This window comes from Amblyraja radiata, chromosome 4 (genome assembly GCF_010909765.2).
Source record: "Amblyraja radiata isolate CabotCenter1 chromosome 4, sAmbRad1.1.pri, whole genome shotgun sequence".
Taxonomy (NCBI): domain Eukaryota; kingdom Metazoa; phylum Chordata; class Chondrichthyes; order Rajiformes; family Rajidae; genus Amblyraja; species Amblyraja radiata.
Genome location: NC_045959.1, coordinates 2043132 through 2070475, shown reverse-complemented (window position 1 = coordinate 2070475; position 27344 = coordinate 2043132). Strand labels below are relative to the sequence as shown.

The 27344-nt window shown below is 41.1% G+C and overlaps 1 protein-coding gene across 7 annotated transcripts in view; it reads left to right on the top strand.

Annotated features, from left to right (window-relative positions):
* The window catches only part of rims2 (regulating synaptic membrane exocytosis 2), a 922071-nt gene that overhangs the window by 511139 nt on the left and 383588 nt on the right, over nucleotides 1-27344 (top strand). For all 7 annotated transcript variants that reach the window (XM_033018897.1, XM_033018898.1, XM_033018899.1 and 4 more), the window contains 4 exons: nucleotides 265-377; nucleotides 5350-5397; nucleotides 11997-12127; nucleotides 19191-19362. In XM_033018897.1, the coding sequence (XP_032874788.1) occupies nucleotides 265-377; nucleotides 5350-5397; nucleotides 11997-12127; nucleotides 19191-19362 (464 nt within the window). The remainder of the gene's footprint in view (nucleotides 1-264; nucleotides 378-5349; nucleotides 5398-11996; nucleotides 12128-19190; nucleotides 19363-27344) is intronic.

Here is a 27344-nt window from a genome sequence, read left to right as displayed (position 1 = left end):
AGATAGTGTTAGAGCTTCCCTACTGTTTACATGCAGTGACAGATTTCACTGTGAAATGGACCAGCAATATGCTCTGTCAGCAAATTGACACCTCAGTTTGACCGGTTTCAGGGCCATGTTGGTTTTACTGATTTCCATAACATACATGATTTAATTAACATTTCATATGGATTTATTATAGCTGTTCAGATATTTATTAATTCATGGGCAATAAATGTGCAATATTCAATTTGTGAAATTAACAAGAACAATTTCTATAAACAGGTTCTAGTTCCTTTGAGTCCCAGAAGATGGATCGTCCTTCTATTTCTGTCACTTCTCCCATGAGCCCAAGCATGTTGCGAGATGCCCCACAATTCGTGCCTGGACAGCTTTCAGTATGTAACCACCAATTATACGTCTACCTTGAATATTCTCCTGTGTTTCACCTTTAGTTGATTGTGATGAAAGGGTCATTTATTTATACATATATTAGCAACAGGTCCTGAATATCATCAAAGTGCAGATTTTGAAAGAATGTCACATTGTTAAGTTGAAGTCACATTTCAATACAAGGTGAAACTTAGTGCCAGGAATTGTTTTGTTTTCATCACCATTGATGAATATTTTCTTGCAAACATGTTTTTGATTTCAGTTTCCAAAAATGTGTCGATGCCATTGATGATGAAGAGGAATTATTAGCAACAAATATTTTGGCCCGCTGAAAATATTTACTTATCAATACTCATCAGCCTATGTCAACATCTATGTCAAGCAGTCCCAGCCACTGCACACCCATTGCACCCATGTCTTTCAATCGGATCTTATTCTGGTTGGTGGGGAAAGGGGACCAAGCAAACTTGCCTTGGAGAATCTGATGTAAGAACTCCATCACCAAATGATTTATTGGTGATTGGACACAAAGGAAGGGAAGGAATGTTTGATCTCTCTGAAAACACATCCAGATACCGACTGACTCCCTCCTGCTGCCCCACCACTCCCTTTGCCCCATCCCTCCCTCTCCCCTCTTCTCCCTAACTTTACCCCCTCTCCGTTATCTTCCTTCCTATCCCCACCAACACTTCAAGACAAATATTTTGCCAGCTGTCAAGGATTTCAGTTGTCATACTGCCTTGAAGACCTCAAACCAGCTGTCTAGGTTGCCAACTAGCAGCTAGTTGCTCCCAAGTTGACTTAAAGCGTACCTTCCCCAGTGACAACATCTAAATGACCTGGCAGACAATCCATCTCTTTGCAAAGACATGTGGGAAATTATAGGAACAGCAGAGATTTTGTACATCTTAATTGGTGTTCTTTCCGGTGAGTTCTGTCACCCAATGGAAGAGTGACAGTGAGAGATCAGTAACAATTCTGCAAATGTCTTGCTCCTATCATTCTACTATTTTTATCCACACTGAGGTACTTTAATCTCCCTGAGTCCAATTTTTGTAAGTTGTCCTAGTTATGTGTCAATGATATGGAGAGTGGACTGAGGGTAATGTCCTTGTATAAATAGCTGGGCAGCAATGCACCACACTGTTCTTGCACAAGCATTATTTAAACCATCTCAAGGTGATGCGTCTAATTTAAACTCATTACGTCAACGTTGTAGCACTTCCCATCCAAACCATATGTATAACAATAGTTGAAAGCCTGCAAGCATTGGACAGGAATATCGTGGGTACATAATTTTAGACATAGTGCCTCAGGCGTACCTAGCAATGTGAGACTACAGACTTTCATTTGGACAATATAAGACACTGTGGTTCACTGAAAGTTATATTTGATGGCGAAAATACGCTCCTTAAGCAGACAAATTACCTGGATGGAATATTAATTCACTCACTAAATTTTCACAAACATTTAGAAAGGCTTGCTTCAAAAATTAAATCATGAATGAATACCATTCGGAGAGGAGACTATACAAATTGGAATCGTACAACTGTGTACCAATCTTGGGAGATTGAGTCATATATTCACAGACCAATTGAATGAACAGTACTGTCTAACTAATATCTGGTATGCTTAAGAAGACATCACTTCCTTGGCTGCCAGTTATTTCAAGCATTTCTCCAACATAAGAGACACAGAGCTGTCTCATATTAACCTCTTTGATACATAGATGTTAACTCTAACCGCCCAATCTATTAGGATGTTGTCAACATCCTTGCCAAGCAATTGAGATAGCCCTGACGCATTCTGGACATGTGCCCAATCCAAGCATCGTCTCAAGAATCAATCGAAGTCTGACAAGGAGAATACATCCACTAAATTAAAGAATTTCAGTCTGGAATCCCTTGGCATAATAAAACATTTACGAGTGCTCTACAACAGAATTCAATCGAAAATCTGATTGTTGCTACGTCTGAAACATTTGCTGAGATTTGTCGGATTGCTTCCGGGTGCCTCCGTGTAAATGGCAAGCTTACAGCATGCACATAACTTAGAAACTTAGAAAATAGGTGCAGGAGTAGGCCATTCGGCCCTTCGAGCCTGCACCGCCATTCAATATGATCATGGCTGATCATCCAACTCAGTATCCAGTACCTGCCTTCTCTCCATACCCCCTTATCCCTTTAGCCACAAGGGCCACATCTAACTCCCTCTTAAATATAGCCAATGAACTGGCCTCAACTACCTTCTGTGGCAGAGAATTCCAGAGATTCACCACTCTCTGTGTGAAAAATGTTTTCCTCATCTCGGTCCTAAAAGACTTCCCCCTTATCCTTAAACTGTGACCCCTTGTCCTGGACTTCCCGAACATCGGGAACAATCTTCCTGCATCTAGCCTGTCCAACCCCTTAAGAATTTTGTAAGTTTCTATATGATCCCCCCTCAATCTTCTAAATTCTAGCGAGTACAAGCCGAGTCTATCCAGTCTTTCTTCATATGAAAGTCCTGACATCCCAGGAATCAGTCTGGTGAACCTTCTCTGTACTCCCTCTATGGCAAGAACATATTTAGTTAGCACTTCTGCTAGATCCAGCCACTACCCTGTCCTCAGCAAGATTGTTAGTGAATGTCCTCCTGAGCCATTCGCACTTTATGCAAAATTGGTCATAAATTAATTCATCTTGTACAAGTGACAGGGACATGTGTGCCATTTATACGAAAGCAAGTCTTTACAATCACAGTGAGGCATAGACTTAAAAGGCAGCCTGCTCAACTAATATCTTATATTTTCTAACAGTATGGAAGGATGCCACTTGATGCATGGATTCCAAGGTGGTTCCCATAGCAGTTCAATTTTGTCACTTATTTTCCTGTTGCCGTTTCTCTATAACATATCCAACAACACACCTCTGCCTATACTGGGGTAATTTACAGTGGCCAATTTATGAACAATATATCTTTGGGATATGGGAAGAAACTGGAGTGTCCAGGAGACACCATGCAGTCAGAGGAAGAACAGACAACCTCAACACAGGAGTGACAAAATCAGAATTAAGTCACTGGAACATGCAGCACCAGCACGACATTCCCAAGGTCTAAGACAGACCAAGATCATAGACTGATAATCCCCATTCACATTGTGTATTTAACTGTTACTGCATGTCTCCCTTGGATCCCATCAACATACCATATCCCTGCAGTGACCTGAACCACTTCCTACAGACCACAATCCTAATTCTCAGAAGTCGACATCATCCCTTCTACCTCCCCATCCCAAAATGACTCTTATGGTGCTTTTTCCTTCTCCCACCCATTGATTGAAGTTCTGATCCTACATTCTTTGGCTATCCCTGCAAAATGTGTATCTGAGTTATTTTGCAAGTTCTGTAGTTAGGTAGAGTCAGCTAAGGAAATGTCTCTGTACATAAAGTGTGCACGTTACCTTGTCCCTGATACATAATAGAGTGTTATCATGCTGGCATTGACTTGCCCTTCATTGGTGGTTTAACACAGTATTTATGGTGCAGAATAATTACTAGTCCTACACTTTGTGTGTGGGGTAAATTTCGAATTATCACACAAATCACATCCATTACCGAAGGTGACCTGACTGAACATTATCAAGTTCTGTGAGATGCCAATTGCCTATGAAATTTAAGACTTTCACTTTAACTTCTTTGGACCCTTTATCAGAATATCTTGTTTCTCTATGCCTAAGATATTTAACAAATAAAAGATACAGTACACCATAACCTCAACTTATATTGCTAAAACCGCCATTTCTAACTTTACAGACAGACTGCTTTGCTTGAAGTCTGTGCATGAGTTTAAGATGAAAATATGCCAGAGAAAACTTTATTATAAAGCTAAAAATTAACAAACTTCCATGTAAAAAAAATTTAAATAGGACATTTGAGTTTATTGTTATCTGCAGCTGAATTTTTTCTACAACACAAGCATCACAAATTATGAGGACATTTCTGAATATATAATAACTCTAGCATAATATTCCCAAATAGATTAAGAAAATATTCATGGATTTTCAAATTCACACTTATTTACTACATTCTTGGATTGTTTGTTGAAACATATGGCCTCTAAATGCAAGGTGATGTCCTGCTGCTGACCCTATGAATGTGTCCTCTTTCACACACGTCACTGCTATTGTTTCCTATTTGCAACTTTGATAATATTAATTATGTGCATTCTCGGAGTTATTACTGTAACTTTTTTCATTGCTACTTTATGGGACAATTGATTTTGAGGGTCGATGCGTTGATGGAATCTATAAAAAGAGAATAAAATGCAAGTTTGTCCGGAGTTGGTTCATTTTGAAACAGTTAAACAAAAATAACAATGTCAACAAATTCAGCATTTAAACTATTGAATCCATGTGTTGTGTTGTGTAATTTCAAACAAACATTGATAATTCTTTTGTCGTGTGCAGTTTCAAAAATCTAGAATTTACTCTGAAATCCAGATTTCAGTTATTATATATTACACCAGTGATTCCCAACCTGGGGGCATGGCAAATTTCAGGGGGGCCACAGAAAAAATTGGGGATTTAGGGGGCCACAGGTTCAATGAAGGGGGGCACTTTTTTCCCGCTAATAATGTCGGGGGGGGGGGGGGGCACAGAAAAATGAAAGAGCCCAAGGGGGCCATGAACTAAAAAAGGTTGGGAACCACTGTTACACAATCAAGATGGATTCCTTAAAAATGTGTGTATTCACTGCCTCCAGGAAACTTGCTCCCAGTATGTGCTTAATGTGTTTTGTATTTGTACAATTTTTGTAATAATGTCACCTTTATATACTGTTTGACAAGAAAGTGAATTATGGGTGAGTTTTAGTTAATTGTTTCTCCTGTAATTGTATCGGGTTTTCATTTTAAAGCATTTTGTAAGTGTCTGAGTGTGGATGTAACATTTTAGTTTGATTTTATTTCTTTTCTTTGTTGTTTAATTTTGCTTACCAGAGCCAAAGCCTTAGTAGAAGAACAGCGCCTTTTGTTCCTAGGGTTCAGGTAAAGGCACTGAATATATGAAAATATTATCATTTGGAAAATGCAGAAAAGTAAATTAATGGCAAGAAATTTATTTTCTCTTAGTTCCCTCTTTCCCTTTATTGTACTTTTGTTTCTAGAATACGTGCATACATTATACTCCAGACCTCCAGAGTACTAAGTAAAGCTCTGCATGTTTTCATGAGCAAGATTCATTCATATTGCCATTACACTGTTTGAATGATCAGTGAGCTGCATTTTCCAATTTGCATTAGATCCTTCAATTGACCATTGGCAAACAAATGATACCTATACAAACAGCATTATTGGTTTGATCAACAAGAAAGGCATCAAGTAATCCCATAACAAGTTTATGATAGTCTCCCTTCTATGTTCTTAATGACTCTAAAATCGAGGAAATTGTTTAATGATTTCTCTGTTTATAATACAGCTTCAATTTCAAAGGGTTGAGATAGGCTTTAAACGGCAAACTCTCACAAGATGTGCAAATTTCTGTTTCCTAATTGGTTGATAGGGCGTGCACTTTGAAAATTATATCAGTGGGCAGGGCATTATGTTCTTTCAGTTCTTGAGATTGAATATCTTGCTGCTGCAAGCATTGTACTGGCTGATGTAATGGGTGTGTGTGTGGGGGGCAGAGTTGAAATCCCTGCCAGTATGCGGAAGAACAGCACCTTATATTCTGTTTGAGTAACTTACAACCCAATGGTATGAACATTGAATTCCCCAATTTCACATAATACCACACACACACTCCCTCTCTTTCACATGCCCTGCCCCAGTGTGCATACATTTCCCCACCATCCCAGTCACCCTGCCCCTCTCCCACCTTCATATACTCATCTCCCATCCCAGAGTCCGACATTTCCCTTTCCCTCTCCCACTGCTTCCTTCCATAGATATCTCTCCTTCTGTTTCACATTTCACTTCTTCCCACATGTCGTCCAGGCCTTGTCTCAACTCCACCTCACTTCTCTAGCTTTCTCCCCGCTACTCCATTGAGTTTGAAGAAGGATTCCAACCTGTAACATCGCCAGTCCATTTCCCTCTACATACACTGCCTGACCCACTGAGTTCCTCCAGCTCTGTTTTTTGTTTGCAAAAGGAAGTTGTGCCCAGAAGGCACTCAAAATATTTTTTTTTTTCACTTATTTCTACGCCATATGCTTCCTCAAATGGGAAGCCTTTCAAAACCCCTTTTCTGTAGCTTCCCTGAGTATTGGAACAGGTTGAGCATGTCCTAGACAGCGACATGCCGCTGTCAGGCATTACACTCCCTCCTGCCTGCCAACTCACCCAGCTTCCTGACAACCTCTCATTTAGTTTCCAAGTTCAGTATCTTTTGCCACCTGCAGGCGCGTGTGCTCAATAGCCAGCTAGATTTTAATTCAGAACTTGTGCAACCACAGAGAAACACTGCGTTAAACTTGAAGCCCATTTAGGAAATTGCTCTGTTCCATTTTGTTCATATTCAACATGAACAAATAGTTCACCTGAAATGTTCATTGTTTTGAAAATAAATCTTTGAAAGAAAATGACATGTGCCATTCCAATTTTATCCAGAGCTTTTGAAGATATTCTTCCTTCATACACAAGAAGCAATGACTTGGCCTCATTTCATCTGTGATGGCTCACTGCAAATACAAGCATTTGTGATTTGTTCTTTTCATTGGGTACAGATCTAGCTATCCATGATTGGAGTTTTTTGCAGAGATTATTTTTCTAATTTGAACTATATATTTCAAGTAAAGAATTTTCCCTAAATTACTTCTTCATGAAGCAGAAAAGGGAGAATTATACATGTTGGGAAGAAGTGGGATTGATCACTAAATTAAACTGGAATAAATCTATCTCGCCTGTACAAAGATACAAACTCGCTTATTGATCTTAAGGTCGTAAAGGATTAAGTTCCAAGATCTTTTTTACACAGCCGATTGTGAAATAGTTATTGGAGGAAGGATAGCTGGAGCAGGGTTTGTACTAAGGTACAATTTGTTTGCTAACATATTAGAGCTTACGTTTAGATATCATTTCTACCTACCACAGAACATTAGAAAATAAATATGTTTTTATTCAATCTTCATTTGCAATTGAACAGAATGCTTCTTTGCTTTGCTGCATGTTTGAGGAATTGTGCATTCATTCTATTATCAGCTCTATCTGTCGTTTGCATCATGATTCAAGCAAATATTCTTCCACATGAAAACTACAAATGGGAATGGACAAAACTGAGTGATTGATTGAGAAAGACTTTTAAAGGAGCAAATGAAATCATCTTAAATGTGAAGAGCACAGGAATGAGGCTGAACGGAATGGAAGAAATGAGTGAAGCTATTTGTAATGAAAGTGTAAGGTGGGCTGGAGTGGAAGAATTTGAAGGGACATGCACAAAGGCAGCTGGACCTGCAGAGTGACATCCAAACACACAGAGTACAACACACAAACATCAAGCAGCCTGCCAGATACACAGAAGCAGGCAATGCAACAGATGTAAGGCCTGCTTCAGTGAGACTCAAATGGGTCCTGCATAATTAGGGTTGAGGCTGAGGGGAAGGATGCTTGTGGCTCCCTACCTTTAAGGTTACTTTTACATTATTTTATTTCTCCTCACTGCAGACTTCCTTTAGGACACCCAGCATTTGATACTTATCACCTAGTGCACCTTAGATACATCCCTATCAACAGGCACAGAAAAGGCCAGCGTGTGCTCAGAGTGCAAGGCCTGGTCTAGCCCATGAAATGCATAGCACCTGAAGCATATTATAAATGTGCACAAAATATGCAGTGACTTGTGCTTCAAATGACAGATCAATTGCTAGGTTATAAGAGAGACCTGATGTAGAGTCTTGACTTGAAACATTGACTATCACTTTGCTTTACAGATGCTACTTGACCTGTTGAGTTCCTCAAGCATTTTGTTTTATTTGCTCCAGGTCACATGAGCCTGGAACTGAAAAGATAAATTGGATCTCAATTGAATTTTGATAAATTGATGGCTGTTGCTCAGAGCATCACTTGTGCATTTAAAATGTAGAAGTGGCAATAATTTCGCTGCCACACTAATACTGGGTTAGCAAATCACTGATAATTCCTATGTCATTTTTGGTCATCCCATCCAGCAACAGAATCCTTCAAGGATGAAACTGGGGAATTAAGGAGATTATGAATGCTTAATTTGACCAGCCTTTACAGTAGAAAGCATAAAAAATATCCCAACGGTAGCCGACAATACAGGGACCAAAGAACTTAAAACAAGGTATAACCAGAGAAAATGTATGAGGCAAACTGAAGGGGTTAAAGGCCAACTAATTTCCTGAACCTGATGGCCTGCATCCTAGAGATGACAGATGGCACAATGGGCTAAGTGTTCGGCTGGCAACCTGAAGGTGGCCGGTTCGAATCCCGCTTGGAGTGCATACTGTCGTTGTGTCCTTGGGCAAGACACTTCACCCACCTTTGCCTGTGTGTGAATGTGTGTGAGTGATTGGTGGTGGTGGTCGGAGGGGCCGTAGGCGCAGAATGGCAGCCACGCTTCCGTCAGTCTGCCCCAGGGCAGCTGTGGCTACAGAAGTAGCTTACCACCACCGAGTGTGACTGAGGAGTGAATGAATAATGCGATGTAAAGCGCCTTGAGTATTAGAAAGGCGCTATATAAATCCCATCCATTATTATTATTATTAGAGTCTTGAAGGAAATAGCTGCAGAGGTAGTCAATGTTTTAGTTGTAATCTGCTGAAATTCCCTCAATTCCTTCTGAACCTTCTGAATTTTGCAGTCGGCAGGGCAGTACTCTACATATCGCCAACTTGGACAATTTTACATTTTTATCAAGCCAATTAACCTACAAACCTGTACATCTTTGGAGTGTGGGAGGAAACCAAAGATCTCAGAGAAAACCCACTCAGATCATGGGGAGAACGTACGAACTCCATACAGACAGCACCCGTAGTTGGGATCGAACCTGGGTCTCTGGCGCTGCATTTTGCTGTAAGGCAGCAACTCTACCGCTGCACCACTGTGTTCACCCGGAGAGAATTCTGGAGAGATCCCAGAGGATCTGTAAATGTAAACCATTATTCAAGGAAGAAGGCAGACAAAAGCAGGAAACTACAGGACCCGCGCCTGTCATTGGGAAAATCTGTTCATTGTGAAGGAAAATTGTAGGATATTGAAGGATATTGTAGAAAATCATAAGGCAATCAAATAGTGTAATTATGGTTTTATAAAATGGAAAAGGTTTTTTCACATAATTGCTAGAGTTCTCATAGGAACTAATAAGGTAGATACATGAAATCATTATATGCCGTGTATCTGGATTTCCAGAAAGCTGTTGACAATCTGCAGCATAAACGGCTACTGCATAGCAGCATATAGAGTTGGAGATAATATATTGGCATTATAGACAGGAGCAGCTAACAAACAAAAAAAATCTGAGATTCGAGTAAAGTGGATAATATTTGGCAGGCAGTCAGTTACATATAAGGGATCAGTCCCGGGGCCTTAGCGATTTACAATGTATTGGATGGTGGGGCCAAAGGTATTGAAGCCAAGTTTGCTGATGTTACTAAGATAGGTACGTTAACACATTACAAGTAGGGTCAACAAGACTGAAAGGGGAAATAAATAGATAAAGTGACAGGACAGGATTCTCTGCAACAGAAGGGGTGTATGTATGGACAGGCCTTGAGTCGTTGCAGTTTATTTTGTTCTATAAGAGTCCTTCTAGACCCACTGGCCCCATAGCAATAATAACAAGTTTGCCTCTTCAATGATATCCAATGAAAGGATTGAGCTGGTCTGAATCATGCACTATTTCCAAGCAGTCAAAAAGGGCACTGTGAACCTTAGGCACTTCAATAACACAGAAAATTTGTTAGCTGCATAATTAGTGCAGATCGGAATGGTAAAGCCCTCAATCCCTTTATAAGACAACCTTAAGAAGAACTAGAGGCAAGGAACTGGTGTAGTTGGTTTATAAATAAGACACAAAGTACTGGAGTAATTCAACAGGTCTCTGGAAAACATTGATAGGTGACGTCTCAAGTCAGGTCCCTTCTTCAGACTGATTGTGGTGGGGTTAGGGAGCTGTGGAGAAACTTGGAAGAGAGGTTTGGGGAGGTCAAGCCACCCATATGCAATATGAGGTATTGTTCCTCCAATTTTAGGTGTGCCTAAAAGAAAATGATTTGAAACAGAGTGTGTGAAATATGTAGATTGTCGTGACTGAGTGATAAAAGTTGGCAGAGAGTGCAAAAGAAGAATTTGAGTCTGTATGCTTGAACTAATGTGACGGAGCGAGAGACAGAATTGGATGATGAAAACAAATGTGAGGGCAAGGCAAGCAAAATACATGGAAATACAGTTTGAATGAAGAAGGTGCAAAAGAACTGGAAAACAGGCAGAAATAATATTGAACTGGAAAGCAGAAAGTAATAATGACTGAGAGAGAGTGAGTGTACATCAGCTGTGGAGGAGACATGAAATAATACAGAAAGTGTCTAAAAATGAAACAAAAACAGTTGAAATAGATAGAAGACTGGGAAAATAAAACATAAACAAGTGAGAGCTGATAATAATATAGATTGGGGGTGGAGAAATAGTGTGATTTTTTTAAATTAATGATTACATTTGAAATACTAAATATTGAGTTCATCAAATGTATTAAAGATGCAGAAAACTACAGATTGGTCTTTAGCTTGTTCTAGTTTTCATGACAATGAAAAGGTGTATTCTCTTTTCATGAGTGTTGCCTTCAACATTTTAAATGTTAATGATTAAATGGAGCTGTGTTATAATAAGTGTGACAAACTGACTGTGTTTATTGTTATTCTTTTAGACCTGGTTTCCTCCTAAAATGCAGTGAGACCATATACCCTCCACATGCTACACCAGGAAATTTTTAAATTAATTTTGCATAATCTAAGGTTTCAGTGTAGTAAACTCTTTTAACATCAGTATTGTCTCTTACACCATTATTTCCCAATGGAAGATGTGTGACCTTCTTGGAGGTGGGGCTGGGAATTGGATGGGAATCTGTTAAAGTTACATGGATCTGTGAGACTTTAACAATGCCAAGACAATTTAGAATCTCCTTCATGCCCTCGATGGCTCCATCAATTATTTATTGAGGAAGCTCATATATTACCAGATGTGTTCGTGGGATTTCCATTTAACATTTTGGGATCAACTGTAAGACATTACCTGAAGCACACTGCATTCATTAAATGAAAGCATTCTTCCCAAAACATGTTCAGAATGTAAGGTAAACAAAAATGCTGAAGATACTCAGCGGGTGCAGCAGCATCTATGGAGCAAAGGAAATAGGCAACTTTTCGGGCCAAAACCCTTCTTCAGACTCAGGACCCTTGTTCAGAATATGTCCTGTTTTACTGTTTCCTTACAATTTGATGTTCACATTCTCAAAATTGATGTAGATTTTGCAGACAAACTAACATGAAACTAATTTTGATTACAAATAACTACAGTAAAGGCAGAGATCAACAGAGTTTGATTTTTAAGTGTAAATGTAAACAAAAACCTTAACAAACACAAATATTAACAACATGAGTGATTATATGGTGACATGATCTTCCCTACAGATAAAACTCTGGTACGACAAAGTTGGCCACCAGCTTATAGTTACAGTACTTGCAGCAAAAGATCTTCCTTTTAGGGAAGAAGGAAGGCCAAGGAATCCCTATGTCAAAATTTACTTTCTTCCTGACCGAAGGTGGGTTCTTTTTCATACCTTTTCATGCAAAATTGTTCGATAAAATATTTGTCTCCTGATTTTTCTTTCTTTTTGCAATTTTTTATTTCCTATTTTATCAAATTTATGCCATCCATGATTCTTGTTTAAATCTTGTTTTTCAATGAGTAGGTGGCTGGCACAGCCACTGATCGATGGTTATGAGAATGATCATAAATGTTTGGCTTGTGGGGAATTATAGTTTATGGCCTCAAACAATTACATACTCTGTATCGTTTCAAGAGGGAATTAGATTTAGCTCTTAGGGCTAAAGGAATCAAGAGATTTCGAAAAAAAGCAGGAACAGGGTACTGATTTTAGATGATCAGCCATGATCATATTGAATGACGGTGCAGGCTCAAAGGGCCAAAATGACCCACTCCTGCACCTATTTTCTATGTTTCTCTTTGTGACTATGCTGCCCATTGTCTGAATCATTTCATTTCTTTAAACTCTGTTTATTTTATTTAAAGTTCACAAATTATTGCCCAGTCACTCTGACAGAAATCCTGCACCAGCTTGTACAATGAAAATGGCAGAATATTTATATATATATATATTCTGGATTTGACAAACCATCTGTGAAACAAGCTTGAAAGACAAACCAAGATTCAAGTCCTTCACTCTTGCAAAGTGCCTGCTTCATCTCCAATCACCCTTCCCTCCTCAAGGTCTTGACTATTTTATCAAGAAAGGACACAAAGTGTTGGTGTAACTCAGCAGGCCAGGCAGCATCTCCGGATAACATTGGCAGGTGACGTTCCTACACCGAAACATCACCTATCCACGATCTCCAGAGATGCTGCCTGACCCGCTGAGTTACTCTAGCACTTTGTGTACTTTTTTGTAAACCAGCATCTGTACTTCATTGTTTCCACATCTTATCAAGAACTTAGAATTCTTCCATCAGTATGCCACTCCTGTGCAGGCTTGGCTCATAACCCCCTAAACCTATCCTATCCGTGTACCTTTCCAAATGTCTCTTAAACACTATGATGGTACCTGCCTCAATTACCTCCTCTGGCAGCTTGTTCCATATTCCCACCGCCCTTTGTGTGACAAAGTTACTCCTTAGGTTCCTATTAAATCTTTCCAACCTCACTTTAAACCTATGTCCTTGGGTTCTCAATTCCCCTATACTGGGCAAAAGACTCTGTGAATTTACCTAATCTATTCCTCTCATGATCTTGTGATCATAATATCACCCCTCATCCTCGTGTGCACCAAGGAATAAAGTCCTAGCTTGCTCAACCTCCCCTATTGCTTAAGCCCTCAAGTCCTAGCAACATCCTTACAAATCTTCTCTGCACCTTTTCCAGCTTGACACCATTTCTCCTATAACATGGAGACTAAAACTGTACACAATACTCTAAATGTGGCCTCACCAATGTCTTAAACAAATGTAACATGACCTCCCAATTTCTATACTCGGTAGTCTGACTGATGAAGGTCAATATGCTGAAAGCCTTCTTGACCATCCCATCTACCAATGATGACACTTTCAAGGACACTTTCAAGGAACTCTGACCTTACAAAGGTGATCACTGGTTGGATTGGACTCAGTGGGCCAAATGGCCTGTTTCCATGCTGTGTCTCTAAACTAAGCTAAATTGAACTTGGTGTTATTTTATTTTATTGAGATATCCAAACCGGTGCCGAGTATAAAAAAAGTGCCTTTTAAAAAAAGTTTATTTGAAGCAAAATATACGTAGCCGATCATCCAAACCAGAGCTTTGAATGTGTTTCAGTTGACAATATGGCAAACATAATGTTTGTACTGTGTTCCTGAGACAAGGGTCTGGAATTCCTTTGGGAATCTAGCCCATAGATCAATGAGCTTTACAGAATGTTAATTCCATGCCATGTGTTGGCTGAGACAGACTGAGGGATTTTCTCTATCATAGTCTCATGCATAATTGTCTTAAAATAATGCTCTACTGCCAGCTTCACATTTTACATGTTAGTGCTACCAACAATGTCCATATGTTTATGATGGGCATCCAGGCACTGAATTGACTTCTTGTGAGAACAATTTAAAAACTATTTTAACCCACTCACTGGCTGTCTGATTGCTTCATCTTAAGTATTTAAAATATTATTTTGTGGAAATTGATGTAATTTTTATTTGCTCTTGTATTTCAAAAACCCCAACTGGTTTTCCAATTAGTGCCAATCTTTTGTATGTGCCAGTAAGTTAAGAAGGTGTTCGGGGCTGAGTGTTATTTATGAAAACATTTTTCACACAGAGAGTAGTGAGTCTCTGGAATTCTCTGCCACAGAAGGTAGTTGAGGCCAGTTCATTGGCTATATTTAAGAGGGAGTTAGATGTGGCCCTTGTGGCTAAAGGGATCAGGGGGTATGGAGAGAAGGCAGGTACAGGATACTGAGTTGGATGATCAGCCATGATCATATTGAATGGCGGTGCAGGCTCGAAGGGCCGAATGGACTACTCCTGCACCTATTTTCTATGTTTCTATGTGTTTAAAGGCAAATTCCAACACTTATCCTGTGACAGGGTTCACCAAGTGCACAAAGATTTCTATTCTCAAACATGTGTGACTCATAGAACAAATGTCATTTTTGAACTGTGTAAGGGTAGCATTGAGCTGGATATTTCCTTGGCAGCATTTGATAGAAAGGATGTCTCACATTTTAAAAGATACTGTGTGAAAGAAAACACAGGGTAAAATCAGCATTCAGCAAATTCAGCTTCAAGAAAAGCTTGATTTGCTGCACTCAGCAAGGTGGCAAACAACCGTTGCACTTAATTGCAAGCAATGATCAAAACTGTCTATTTAGGCTCCAGGTTACTGGCCTTGGGCTCCATTACCTTTTGTTAAGATATCTGCAACTTTGGAATTGTTTGGCTCGAATGCACCCAGTCATGTTGGAAGGATCTACATTCAACCCTACATTTCTTTCTCACTAAGCAGTATGAACAGATGGGAATTATACTACAGACAGATACAAGGAGAATCTCTCTGCAGCACTCCACGATCTTCAGAAGTATCAGACATTGAATTTTCTTTCCTTTCTGTTTTGCTTTCCTATCATTTCTTCCCTTCAATCTTGTTGAAAACAAGTCATGGAATCATGTCTTTGCAACATTTCTATAGTAAGAATTTTAGCTATTGTTCTATCACTCCCAATACTATTATGCATCCTGCACCCATCAATGTCCATGACTTTTGTTATTAATCCTGCAAGTAGGTTGAACCTAAAATTCAAGAGATTTATCATTACATCATGCTGACAGAACCTGGGCAGATTCCAAACTATTTATGGATGAAATTGGTCTTTGCCAGTTATTTGAATCAGTAAAGCGGCCTTTTCACGGGGCGAGTTGACGCAAGATGTCACCAGAGTGAAGAGGTCGTGGTCCAGCACGAGTCTCGCACGATATAACGGCAGTAGATAAAGAGTTCCCACGGTACTCGGCATTTCTGCTATTTGTGCGAGTGACTTGTCCGTTTCCCGAGCTATCCCGTTAAATCTTGAATGAACATCGTGAACTACACGTGACACAAATGATGTAACTTTTTTTTTCACACTATATATATCCTCCCTTGGTCGAATTGGCTCATTTGGAGACATATTTTACTGTGTATGTGGGAGACACAGATGGACTGAGCACAGTACCTCGGTCTTACTGTGTGTGGGAGAGGGGGAGAAAGAGACGTACACTCACAGAGGCAGAGTCTCTCAGCCTGTGTAAGAGGGAGGGAGAGAGAGAGAGAGGCACACACAAGGTGGATGTGAAATCTCACCTGCCTGTTTCAGTGACAGACACCCGCCGTCAGTAAATGAAGACACCCCCATCTGTCTCCCCCTCCTCTCCCTCGACTCCCCCACCTTTCTCTCCCAACTCCAGTCCCGTCCCGACCCCCTGGGAAACTGAATAGAGCAACAGTCAACTGCTGCCTGTGCGCTGATATGACAATAAAGGCTACTTTACTTTACTGAGTTAAAGAGTTCCCACGGTAGACTGTAAAACTGGGACCCTGGTTCTGGACTCCCCCAACACCGGAACCCTTCTTCAGACAGCCTAATCGGAATTGAGTCTGAAGATGTGTCTCGTCCCGAAACATCAGCTTTTTTTCTCCAGAGATGCTGCTTGACTCGCTGAGTTACTCCAGCTTTTTGTGTCTGTCTTCGGTTTAAACCAGCATGTGCAGTTCACTCCTTACACGGGTCTCTGTACAACATTGATTGGTAGCGTTCCGGACCCCTGGACCCGAGGACTCCGACCTGTATCTCTCAAAGAAGTACATGTGAAAAATTTCTCACGGACCATAAAAATGCGTAACCTTTCAGTAAAGTCCCTTTTAAAGATTATAGTTATTTTCTTGAATCTCATTAACATAACTCATGAATAAGTTGATGTCCATATGCGGATGCAAATCTTTATTTTTATTTATTTTTTAAATTCAATCCCACATAAGATAATTTTTACTCGCCTTCTGTTCCCTCTGTCCAGCTTCCGGGTTCACCGTTCGCAGGAGTTCCCACGGTACCCGCAAGAGTTATTACGGATATCGCACTGGCCACTACGTTCATATAATGTTGCAATACTCAACCACAAGTGTACAAGTCAATCTTGGAGAAATTCAAACTTTCTTGAATTTTCTCCCGAGTGACCAAGTTACACGATGACCTGCCGTTAGCGCTACGGTGGTCCACGAATGCCGCACTGTTATCGCACGAGGTTCCCACGATGTTAAACTCCGGTTAACTCTTGCGTCAAGTCGCCCCGTGAAAAGGCCGCTTAACTTGTTATATATTGTGTCTGCTATTTTGACAATCACTTTCACGTGTGAAGTGTAGTGGTCATATGATCTTTCATTATGATCTTTCTTTGTTCTGAAGGCATAGGCAATATCATCTGTTTTAGATCTTGAAAGTGTACACTAAGAAAGATTAGAGTCAATATCTAATAGGTGATACAGGCTTATAAAGTCAGTAATACTGTAATGGTGAATAATTATTAATATAATGTGACTAAAACCATTGCAGCTCTCTCCAGATCTTTGTTTCTCAGTTATAAAACAAATGCCCAAAATTCATATTGTTAGTTGGAGGACTTCTAATTTTCTCATTCCATTGCAATTCAAAACATTCACTGTTTATTAAAGAGAGACCAGCACATTATAATACATGATGATGATGATGATGATGCTCCTGTTGGCTGCACAGTTGAAGGCAGAAAGCAACTGAACCACACAGACTAAAACAGTCCCATGTTTAATCTTTCTTAACTGACTGCTGTGGAAGAAACAGTCCGAATTCTGTAATTTCACTCAATTTCACTAGACTATTGAACAAGTTGGCCTGGACCCTTAGCCAAACACTGCTGATAAGCTGCTAAATGCCTGTTGAGAACCCACAATACAGTTTAGTTTGGAATTCAAATAATCGACAAAAATAATCCATCTGCATTCAATTTCAATATTTAGCATTGAAGGATGGATGATTATGTGAATTATTATAGGGTGAGGAACAGACTTAACAAGCATGAGTAAAACAGTACAGGTTTTTTTAAAAAAAAAGGAAAGTGCTGTGATGAAAGAGTATAAAATATGACATAGAAACAATTCAAAACTTTTTTTTCTGTTTGCATTTAACCGATTATGACAAATTCCTTGATTACAGTAATGATGGAAATCGCCTGGATCAACTTTCCACACTGCAATTGCACCCATTTTCCATTTTATTTTGGAGGCTTGACAAATTTACTTACATATTTAACATCAGTACAGCATTCAAGAAAATGTTTCAGCTCATTTAATCTTTGCAGCTTTCTGCAGGAGCAACTCATTCATTTCTAATCCCCCAATGCTTTCCCTGTAGCCCTGCAAAGTTTTCATCCTCTAGTTTCTGTTTTGGAAACCATGTTTGATTCTGCTTCCAGCAACTTTTAGGGCAGTGAATTCTCCATTAAAACGACTTGATGCTTTAAGGCTCTATATTTCATTTTTCCTCTCTACACCTTGGTTAAACACATCATATCTAAGTCCTTCTGCTCTTGGCAAAAAATTCTGGTTCTTGTCTAGGTATTGCATGATTCTGAATACCTGTATCACATAGCCTAACAACGTTCCTTGTTTCAAGCAGCCATTATATTCATAGATTAACACAAGGTGTTTAATTGTCATATGCACTGGGAAAGGAACATTTAAATTCTTATTGCCTGAGCTTTATAGGAACATTAATGCAATAACATAACATAACATATAACACATATACATTAATCTACAATACAATACATTATCAGTAATATTAGGTAACCAAACCATAATATTGAATTCCCTCGGTCCTGGGGCCATTCATGTTGATCCTTGCTACACCCTCGCAAGAACCTTCATATACTTGCTATTGTGGGGTGACCTGAATTGGACATAGTTGTACTATCACCTGTTATAACCTCTCAACATAACCTTTTCGGTTTTGAGATTGAAGCCACCTGTATCTGAATGCTGACTGTTTTTAATCATTTTCTTGATCTTTCCCCCTGCTTTCAAATACTTGTGTGCGTTTGCATTCCCGTATGTTTGTTCCTGCACTCTCTTGAGAATTGTACCCTTTATATTGCCATTCCTCGTACATCTAACTACATTTAATTTGCTGTGTCCACTAAACACAAATTGTCCTGAGGCTGTTTATTCTCCTCGATGTTTACTATATTTCCAAATTTTGATTAGAAATGTTTCCTTTATGAACGTTAAAATGGAGATGTTCGTTATAAATTTAAGATGACAATTGCATTTTTCATTGGAAAGGGGAGAATGAATTCTATCTGTGTACATGGTCCAGTTCTCCTGCTCTGCTTCAGTCAAAGACTATACTTAACTACCTCAGGCCTTTTCCTCATGTAAGGGAAATGCCAAAATGAAATATGTTGCATGGCTCTTTAAAGTCTGTGAAGGTTCCCACAGGACGTATACAGTACCATGGTGTTTCCACACAATCAAAATGAAATGTTCTCATTTATTGTATGTTTTTAAAGCCTGCTTGCAGTTCTAACTTCTGTTGTGTGATTGTTTGCCAGTGATAAAAGCAAAAGAAGAACAAAAACGGTAAAGAAAACACTTGAACCCAAGTGGAACCAGACGTTCATTTATTCTCCAGTTCATCGGAGAGAATTTCGGGAACGCATGCTGGAAATCACCCTGTGGGCCCAAGCTCGAGTTCGAGAAGAAGAGAGTGAATTTTTAGGAGAGGTAATAAATCTTAAAAGATTTTTGTTGAAAGGAAATGTACACTTGCCCAGATATTGCCGTAGTAATCACATTAGAATAGATTGAACTGCAACTTGTACCATCCGATGCTGTTAAACCTGGGAATGTGGACATTGATAATGAGAGATGTGAGGCTGTGTTCTTACAGCAGGTAGATTCTAGCCTAACTGCCTCTCATAATTGTATTTACTTCTATCAAGCCTCCCCGCAACTTCTGGTAATCGAGAGAACACAATTCAAGTCTGTCCAACCTCTCTCTGTAGCTAATACCGCCTAATCTGGGCATCATTTTGCTAGACCTCCTCTGCACCTTCTCCAAAGCCTCCACTTCCGCGTGTAATAGGGCAACCAGACTGCACATAATACTCCAAATGTGCCTGACCAAAGTCCTACAAAGCTGCCTCATGTCTTTCTGACTCTTATACTTAATGCCCCGACCTACGAAAGTAAGCATACCATATGCCTCCTCTATCACACTACCTACTTGTATTGCCATTCTCAGGGAGTTATGGACTTGAACCTCAAGAACCTTCTGTACATCAATGCTGTTTAGGGTCATGACATAAATAATATATTTTCCCCTTCCCCTAAGTGAACCTCCCCACACTAGTTCAGATTAAAACATAGAAACATAGAAAATAGGTGCAGGAGTAGGCCATTCGGCCATTCGAGCCTGCACCGCCATTCAATATGATCATGGCTGATCATCCAACTCAGTATCCTGTACCTGCCTTCTCTCCATATCCCCTGATCCCTTTAGCCACAAGGGCCACATCTAACTCCCTCTTAAATATAGCTAATGAACTGGCCTCAACTACCTTCTGTGGCAGAGAATTCCACAGATTCACCACTCTCTGTGTGAACAAAAATTTCTCATCTCGGTCCTAAAAGACTTCCCCCTTATCCTTAAACTGTGACCCCTTGTTCTGGACTTCCCCAACATCGGGAACAATCTTCTTGCATCTAGCCTGTCCAACCCCTTAAGAATTTTGTAAGTTTCTATAAGAACCCCCCGCAATCTTCTAAATTCCAGCGAGTACTAGCGGAGTCTATCCAGTCTTTCTTCATATGAAAGTCCTGCCATCCCAGGAATCAGTCTGGTAAACCTTCTCTGTACTCCCTCTATGGCAAGATTGTCTTTCCTCAGATTAGGAGACCAAAACTGTACGCAATACTCCAGGTGTGGTCTCACCAAGGCCCTGTACAACTGCAGTAGAACCTCCCTGCTCCTATACTCGAATCCTTTTGCTATGAATGCTAACATACCATTTGCGTTCTTCACTGCCTGCTGCACCTGCATGCCTACTTTCAATGACTGGTGTACCACGACACCCAGGTCTCGTTGCATCTCCCCTTTTCCTAATCGGCCACCATTCAGATAATAGTCTACTTTCCTGTTCTTGCCACCAAAGTGGATAACCTCACATTTATCCACATTACACTGCATCTGCCATGTATTTGCCCACTCACCCAACCAAATTAAACTCAGTTCCAAACGTACTCTGGCATCATTTCCCAACTCAAATGTAATTTTGCCACTACATTAACAACTGCATTGCAGCTGCCTCCTACACTCATGCAGAACTCAATGATTTAATCAATTTCACTAACTTCCACCGTGTCCTTAAATTTATTTGGACAATCTCACGATTTCCCTATCTCTATCACAGGGGACAGACTTTTCATTGGCATCTACTACAAACCCACTGACTCGCACAGTAAAAGATCAATGAGATAAAGGGTCTCTAGTTTCCACTTTAGAGACACAGCGCAGAAACACACCCTTCTGCCCACCGAGTCCGCACTGACCTGCGATCCCCACACTTCATCTTACACACAAGGGGCAATTTACACTTATACCAAGTCAAATAACCTACAAACCTGTACCTTTTTGGAGTGTGGGGGCCAACAGATCTCGGTGAAAACCTACGTGGTCACAGGGAGAATGTACAAACACTGTACAGACAGCACCCGTAGTCGGGGTCAAACCCGGATCTGTAAGGCAGCAACTCTACTGCTGTGCCACCTTGCTGCCCACTCCCCAGATGCTGCCTGACCCACTGAGTCACTCCGGCACTTTGTTTTTTTCCTCAAGATTCCAGCACCTGCAGTCCCCTGTGTGTCTAATGCATTCTTACAGTCCTTGCAGATAGATTCAGCACTAAAATCTCTGCAATGCATCAACTTGTGATACTTACCACTAGTTCTGTACTAAAAATAGCTGATAAAGTTAGAGCTGGTGATATCAGAAGTAAGGTTTTAAACAAATGATAAGCAATAATCACTGCTGAATCCTTGGTCCTGAAAATTTAATTAAGCAAGTAAGGAATTCTATGATCTTTCCTCTTCCCCCTTAGTCACAGCAGTAATTCTTACTCTTTATTTTGTTGCCTGTAGATTACTTAAATCTATCTTTTATTTCCAACGTTACACTTGATTTTACTATACATGGCTCAATGAGGACTTTTCATTTTGATAGATGAGGAGACTTGGATGTTTCTCACCATCAAAGACCAGGCAGATCGTAGTAAAGTGCAGCGTGCTGAGACCTATGGGCAATGAAAGAAAAACTCTGGCAGTAAAATCTGGGCAGCTGTCAGCAAGCTGTCATTCCTTTAGCATTGACTGTAAAATCTGGGCTGTTACTAACATTAAGTCTTCAACGGTATTTTTCAGTTTCCCAATATTTTTCAAACATATATAGAAACATTGAAAATAGGTGCAGGAGTAGGCCATTCGGCCCTTCGAGCCTGCACCGCCATTCAATATGATCGTGGCTGATCATCCAACTCAGTATCCTGTACCTGCCCTCTCTCCATACTCCCTGATCCCCTTAGCCACAAGGGCCACATCTAACTCCCTCTTAAATATAGCCAATGAACTGGCCTCAACTACCTTCTGTGGCAGAGAATTCCAGAGATTCACCACTCTCTGTGTAAAAAATGTTTTTCTCATCTCAGTCCTAAAAGATTCCCCCTTTATCCTTAAACTGTGACCCCTTGTCCTGGACTTCCCCAACATCGGGAACAATCTTCCTGCATCTAGCCTATCCAACCCCTTAAGAATTTTGTAAGTTTCTATAAGATCCCCCCTCAATCTTCTAAGTTCTAGCGAGTACAAGCCGAATGTCTTCTTACAAACCACAGTCTAGATTTATTTGTGTGTTTTACATTTTAAATTGTCAACTTGATGCAGCATTTTTATTTCTGCCAGTCACATCTTATATAATGCTGGTACTATTCAGTAGGTCAGGGAGCTTCTCTGGAGCAAGTTAATGTTTCGGAATAAATGACCCATCATCAAGGGTGGCATAGTTGTGCAGCGGTAGAGTTGCTGCCTACAAGGCCAGAGATCCTGCCGATTCTGACTACAGGTGCTGTCTGTATGGAGTTTGAACGTTCTCCCTGCGAATGCTTGGATTTTCTCGGGGTGCTCCTGTTTCCTCCCACATCCCAAAAAGGTCCAGGTTTGTAGGTTACTTGGCTTCAGTAAGATTGTAAATTGTCCCTAGTGTGTAGGATAGTGGCAATGTATGGGGTGATCGTTGGTTGGCGCAGACTCGGTGGGCTGAAGGGCTTGTTTCTGTGCTGTATCTCTAAAGAGCAAATCAGGACCAGGGGAGGTTAAAAAGCACAATAATATTTAATTTATAGAGAAGGGGAGAGGTTGAAGAGAACAAAGAGAAAGTATGCGATTTAACAAAGAGAGTGAATGGCATGAGTGTTGGTGGTGGCAGCTGAGAGGATGGTGAAATATTAACACAACTGACCTGTATGTAGAAGATGTAAATAAAAGGGAGATGAATGGGACAGAGAATCAAAAACAGCAATGCTGTTTGAGGTACAAACCAGTGAGTTGAGTCAGTTTCTTTATCAGAACAGTTATCTTTTGAGTATTGAGCTTATGGTGGGCTTTCTTGGAATAGTACAGGAGACGTTGGAGTGACAGTGGGATGGAAATTTGAAGTACAGGCAACTGGCAGCTCAGAGCTGAACAGAGGTGTTCTGCAGATGTCACACAATCTGATCATCTTCAATATAGATTAAAACACTCTCTGAGCACTAAATTAGAAAATGTGCAAGTGCATAACTCTACTTGGAAGAAAGTGTACGCTTTGCTCGATGTTGGGAAGGGATGAAAACGCCGGATGTTGCATCTGCTGCACAGATGCTGCCTGACCTGCTGTGTTTTCACAGCATTCTTTGTCATTTTATTTCAGGATTCTAATATCTGCTCCTGTAGTTTTTGGCTTTTCATATTTTAGTTTTGATTTTGGGTGAATATATAGAAAAATGCTTCTCTCATATTGGCAAATCTTCTCAGGGCCAATACAATAAATGTTATTTTAACTAAAAACAGAAATAATATGTTGCTTCCAGTATTTAAAATCATGAAGTAAATGGTGCTGTATAATGTTCTATAATGGATGCAACCGATGGAGCAATTAACATCTTCTTGGAAAGAAGACTCATGGTTAGTAACATTATGTGCCAGGTGTGTGCATTTGTCACGTACATTTTGATTAACTGAGACAATGCTTTTGCTCTATTTCACCATTTTTTGGAACTACAGCGTCTTCAGGCGTCAGTGAGTGTTGCTCAATAATAACTACATCACAAATCTTGGATTTTGCTCATTAAGTCAGGAAGGTCCATTTTGATAACTGATTCTCAGTAGCTCAGTAGCCGGAGTAAGAGAAATGCACTGGGATTTCAACAATCATGGTTAAAAACACAGCACAGCACATTTCTACCAGGTACAGTGCAAATAATGACAATTCCACTGGTGTATCATGAATCAGCTTTCTCCTGAGCAGTTCTGGCAGCAGAAGCAAATTGTCCTCATGCCAACAGCTTGTCCAGCAGATTTTGCGAAACAAGGTAGTATTCACACAGGTTCAAGGTGGTGAGCAAGGTTCTGACCATATGTGGCACACTAGTGTCATCAGACTTCAGCCAGTAACATTTATCATCGGATAGTTCCATTTATCATGCCTCACTGGGATATCTTTCAGTCCCGTAAAGTGCGGAATTAATCTAGAGCATGTACATTGTTGGAGGGATTACGGGTAGACACTAAATGCTGGAGTAACTCAGCGGGACAGGCAGCATCTCTGGAGAGAAGGAATGGGTGACGTTTCGGGTCGAGACTCTTCTTCAGACTGATGTCAGGGGAGGGGGTGGGACAGAGATAGAATGTAGTCAGTAATGCCCCTGTCCAACTAATGCCCCTGTCCCACTTAGGAAACCTGAACGGAAACCTCTGGAGTCTTTGCGCCCCACCCAAGGTTTCCGTGCGGTTCCCGGAGGTTTTTGTCAGTCTCCATACCTGCTTCCACTACCTGCAACCTCCGACAACCACCTGCAACCTCCGGGAACCGCACGGAAACTGTGGGTGGGGCACAAAATCTCCAGAGGTTTCCGTTCAGGTTTCCTAAGTGGGACAGGGGCATTAGGAAACCTGAACGGAAACCTCTGGTGACCTTACGCCCCACCCAAGGTTTCCATGAGGTTCCCGGAGGTTTTGGTCACTCTCCCTAATGTTTGAAAGTGGTTTCCGCGTAGTCGTGGTTTCTTCTATGTTCCTTCGATTATTTCAACAAAATCAAAACCGGCCTCGACTAAAAATAGGTTGCCGTTTGGTCTCGAAGCCATTGGAATGGGGTCACTATTTACTTACAGCCAGTCGAAGGCAATCTCCTTCGCTGACCGGCCATTTTGATTGGCTCATTGGAGTTTTCAGGACTTAGAAGATCCGCCGGAAGGTAAAATGCCCGCTAACTTTATTGAATTTCTTAAAACTGTCTCCACTCCTTCTCCTCCCCCTTCTCGCCTCTTCCCCCCCCCCCTTCTCTCTCCTTCTCTCCCCTTCTCCCGCCTTCTCTCCCCTTCTCTCCCCTTCTCTCTCCCCTTCTCTCTCCCCTTCTCTCTCCCCTTCTCTCCCTCCCTCCCGCACTCTCTAAAGGACCTACCGTGCTCTGTGGCAGACGTTTACCTTCCTCTTCATCGCGCAGACAGTGCTCCTCTGCTGTCCCTGGCCCCCACCTTCGCGATGTGTGTGTGTGTGTGTGCGGTTGGTAGCAAAACCTCTGGCGACTCATGGAAACCTTGGGTGGGGCGCAAGATCACCAGAGGTTTCCGTTCAGGTTTCCTAAGTGGGACGGGGGCATAAGACTAGTGGGTGAACTTGGAAGGGATAGGAGATGGAGAGCGAGGGAAAGCAAGTGCTATTTGAAGTTAGAGAAGTCAATGTTCATACCGCTGAGGTATAAGCTATTCAAGCGAAATATGAGGTGCTGTTCCCCTAATTTACACTGGGCCTCACTCTGACAATGGTGGAGGCCCAGGACAGAAAGGTCAGATTGGGAAAGGGAGATGGCGTTAAATTGCTGAGCAACGGGGAGATCCGGTAGTTTAAGGTGGACTGAACGCAACGGTTCAACTAATCGATCGCCGAACATGCGCTTGGTCGTGCCGATGTACAGAAGGATGTTGGAGGGATTGATGTGTTTGGCCTCCACGTGTGGGTTGAGTTGCTCTCTTAATTATGGCTCACATTTGGTCACACACAAAGAGGCTATCATATAACAGTGGCGAGTCTCTCAATTAAGTCGGTTCATTCAGCCCCAGTTGCAGTAATTAGTGAAGGCCATTCTCGAGAGAACTAAAAACGCTCTGCTCTCCCAAAAATCTTACAGAATTTTATAGTATTCTTGTCACAGTTGGTACATGCAGATTCTAAAGTTTCACAATAAATTATCAAGAACCTGTTCTTCTTAATTGAGAATTGTGCTCATTAGTTATTGATTTCAAATGGAACTTGCCAAACAACAGTTCCCCCATCCTTCTGGAAGTAGTGGGTAATGTGCTGCTGGTGTTGCTTCCTACTGTGGAAGGTATGTTTCTTCATTGGATTAGTTCGCAGGAGGCAAGATGTGACAAATGCTCTTCCTCAGAAATTGGTGCTGGGGTCTCAGCTTTTTACAATTAATGTTAATGATTTGGATGAAGACACGGTTGCCAAAGTTGTTAATAAAACAGACAAAGGTAGAAAAGTAAATTATATATATATATATATATATACTAGACCAAGTGCAGACCCGTTAGGTCTGGTCCCACAATGCGTGGTTGCGAGGGGAGGGGGCGGCCTGAGGCGTCACACACACACTAACCAACCTCTTACACACACACTAACCACCCCCATTGATATTATATGAATAAGGGAGGGAGGAGAGGGGTAGGGCCGCTCAGCAGCCGTCGGCCTCAGAGTGAGCCTCAGATCCATGGCCTCGCATCCTCGGCATTTCAGACACCGAGTACGGGGGGGGGGGAGGGTGGAGTGGGCTGGCGGGCGTGATCCCAAGTGAGCCTGCAGGCCGCCAGCGAGGACGGCAAAAAGCAGCGGGGAGACCAGCCGATCTGTGGCTTCGGCCAGCGTGGCAGAGCCAGGCCGGGGAGGGAAGTGGAGGAGCGCCGGGCTGCAGCAGCCGTTATCGTCGCGTGGGGCTCGCGATGAGAAGGTGGCAAGCAGGAGGCGAAAAAATGACTGGGGGGGGGTGAAGGATTTTATTAAAAATGTGTACAGAAAAATGACTAAATTAATGAGGAGTGGATTTGCGAATGTAAAAGTAAAATCGCTAGCGAAATGGTAAAAAGGGGTATGAGGAGGCTGTAAATTAATGTAGATAAGTTAAAATAAGGGCAAAACTCTGATAAATCAATATAATGTAGGAAGGTGTGAGATGTTCCATTTTGGATGGAAGAATTAAAACAAAGATTAAACGGTGAGTGATTGCAGACCACTGACATGGGAGTCCTGGTACATCATTTGCAATGTGCCAATATGCACGCAATACAACTTGTCCATGCAAACCACAATGTCCATCCACCTCATCCCATTTATCTGTGTCTGGCCCATTTCTCTCTAATCGTTTTCTATTCTTGTACCTATGTAAATGTATTTTA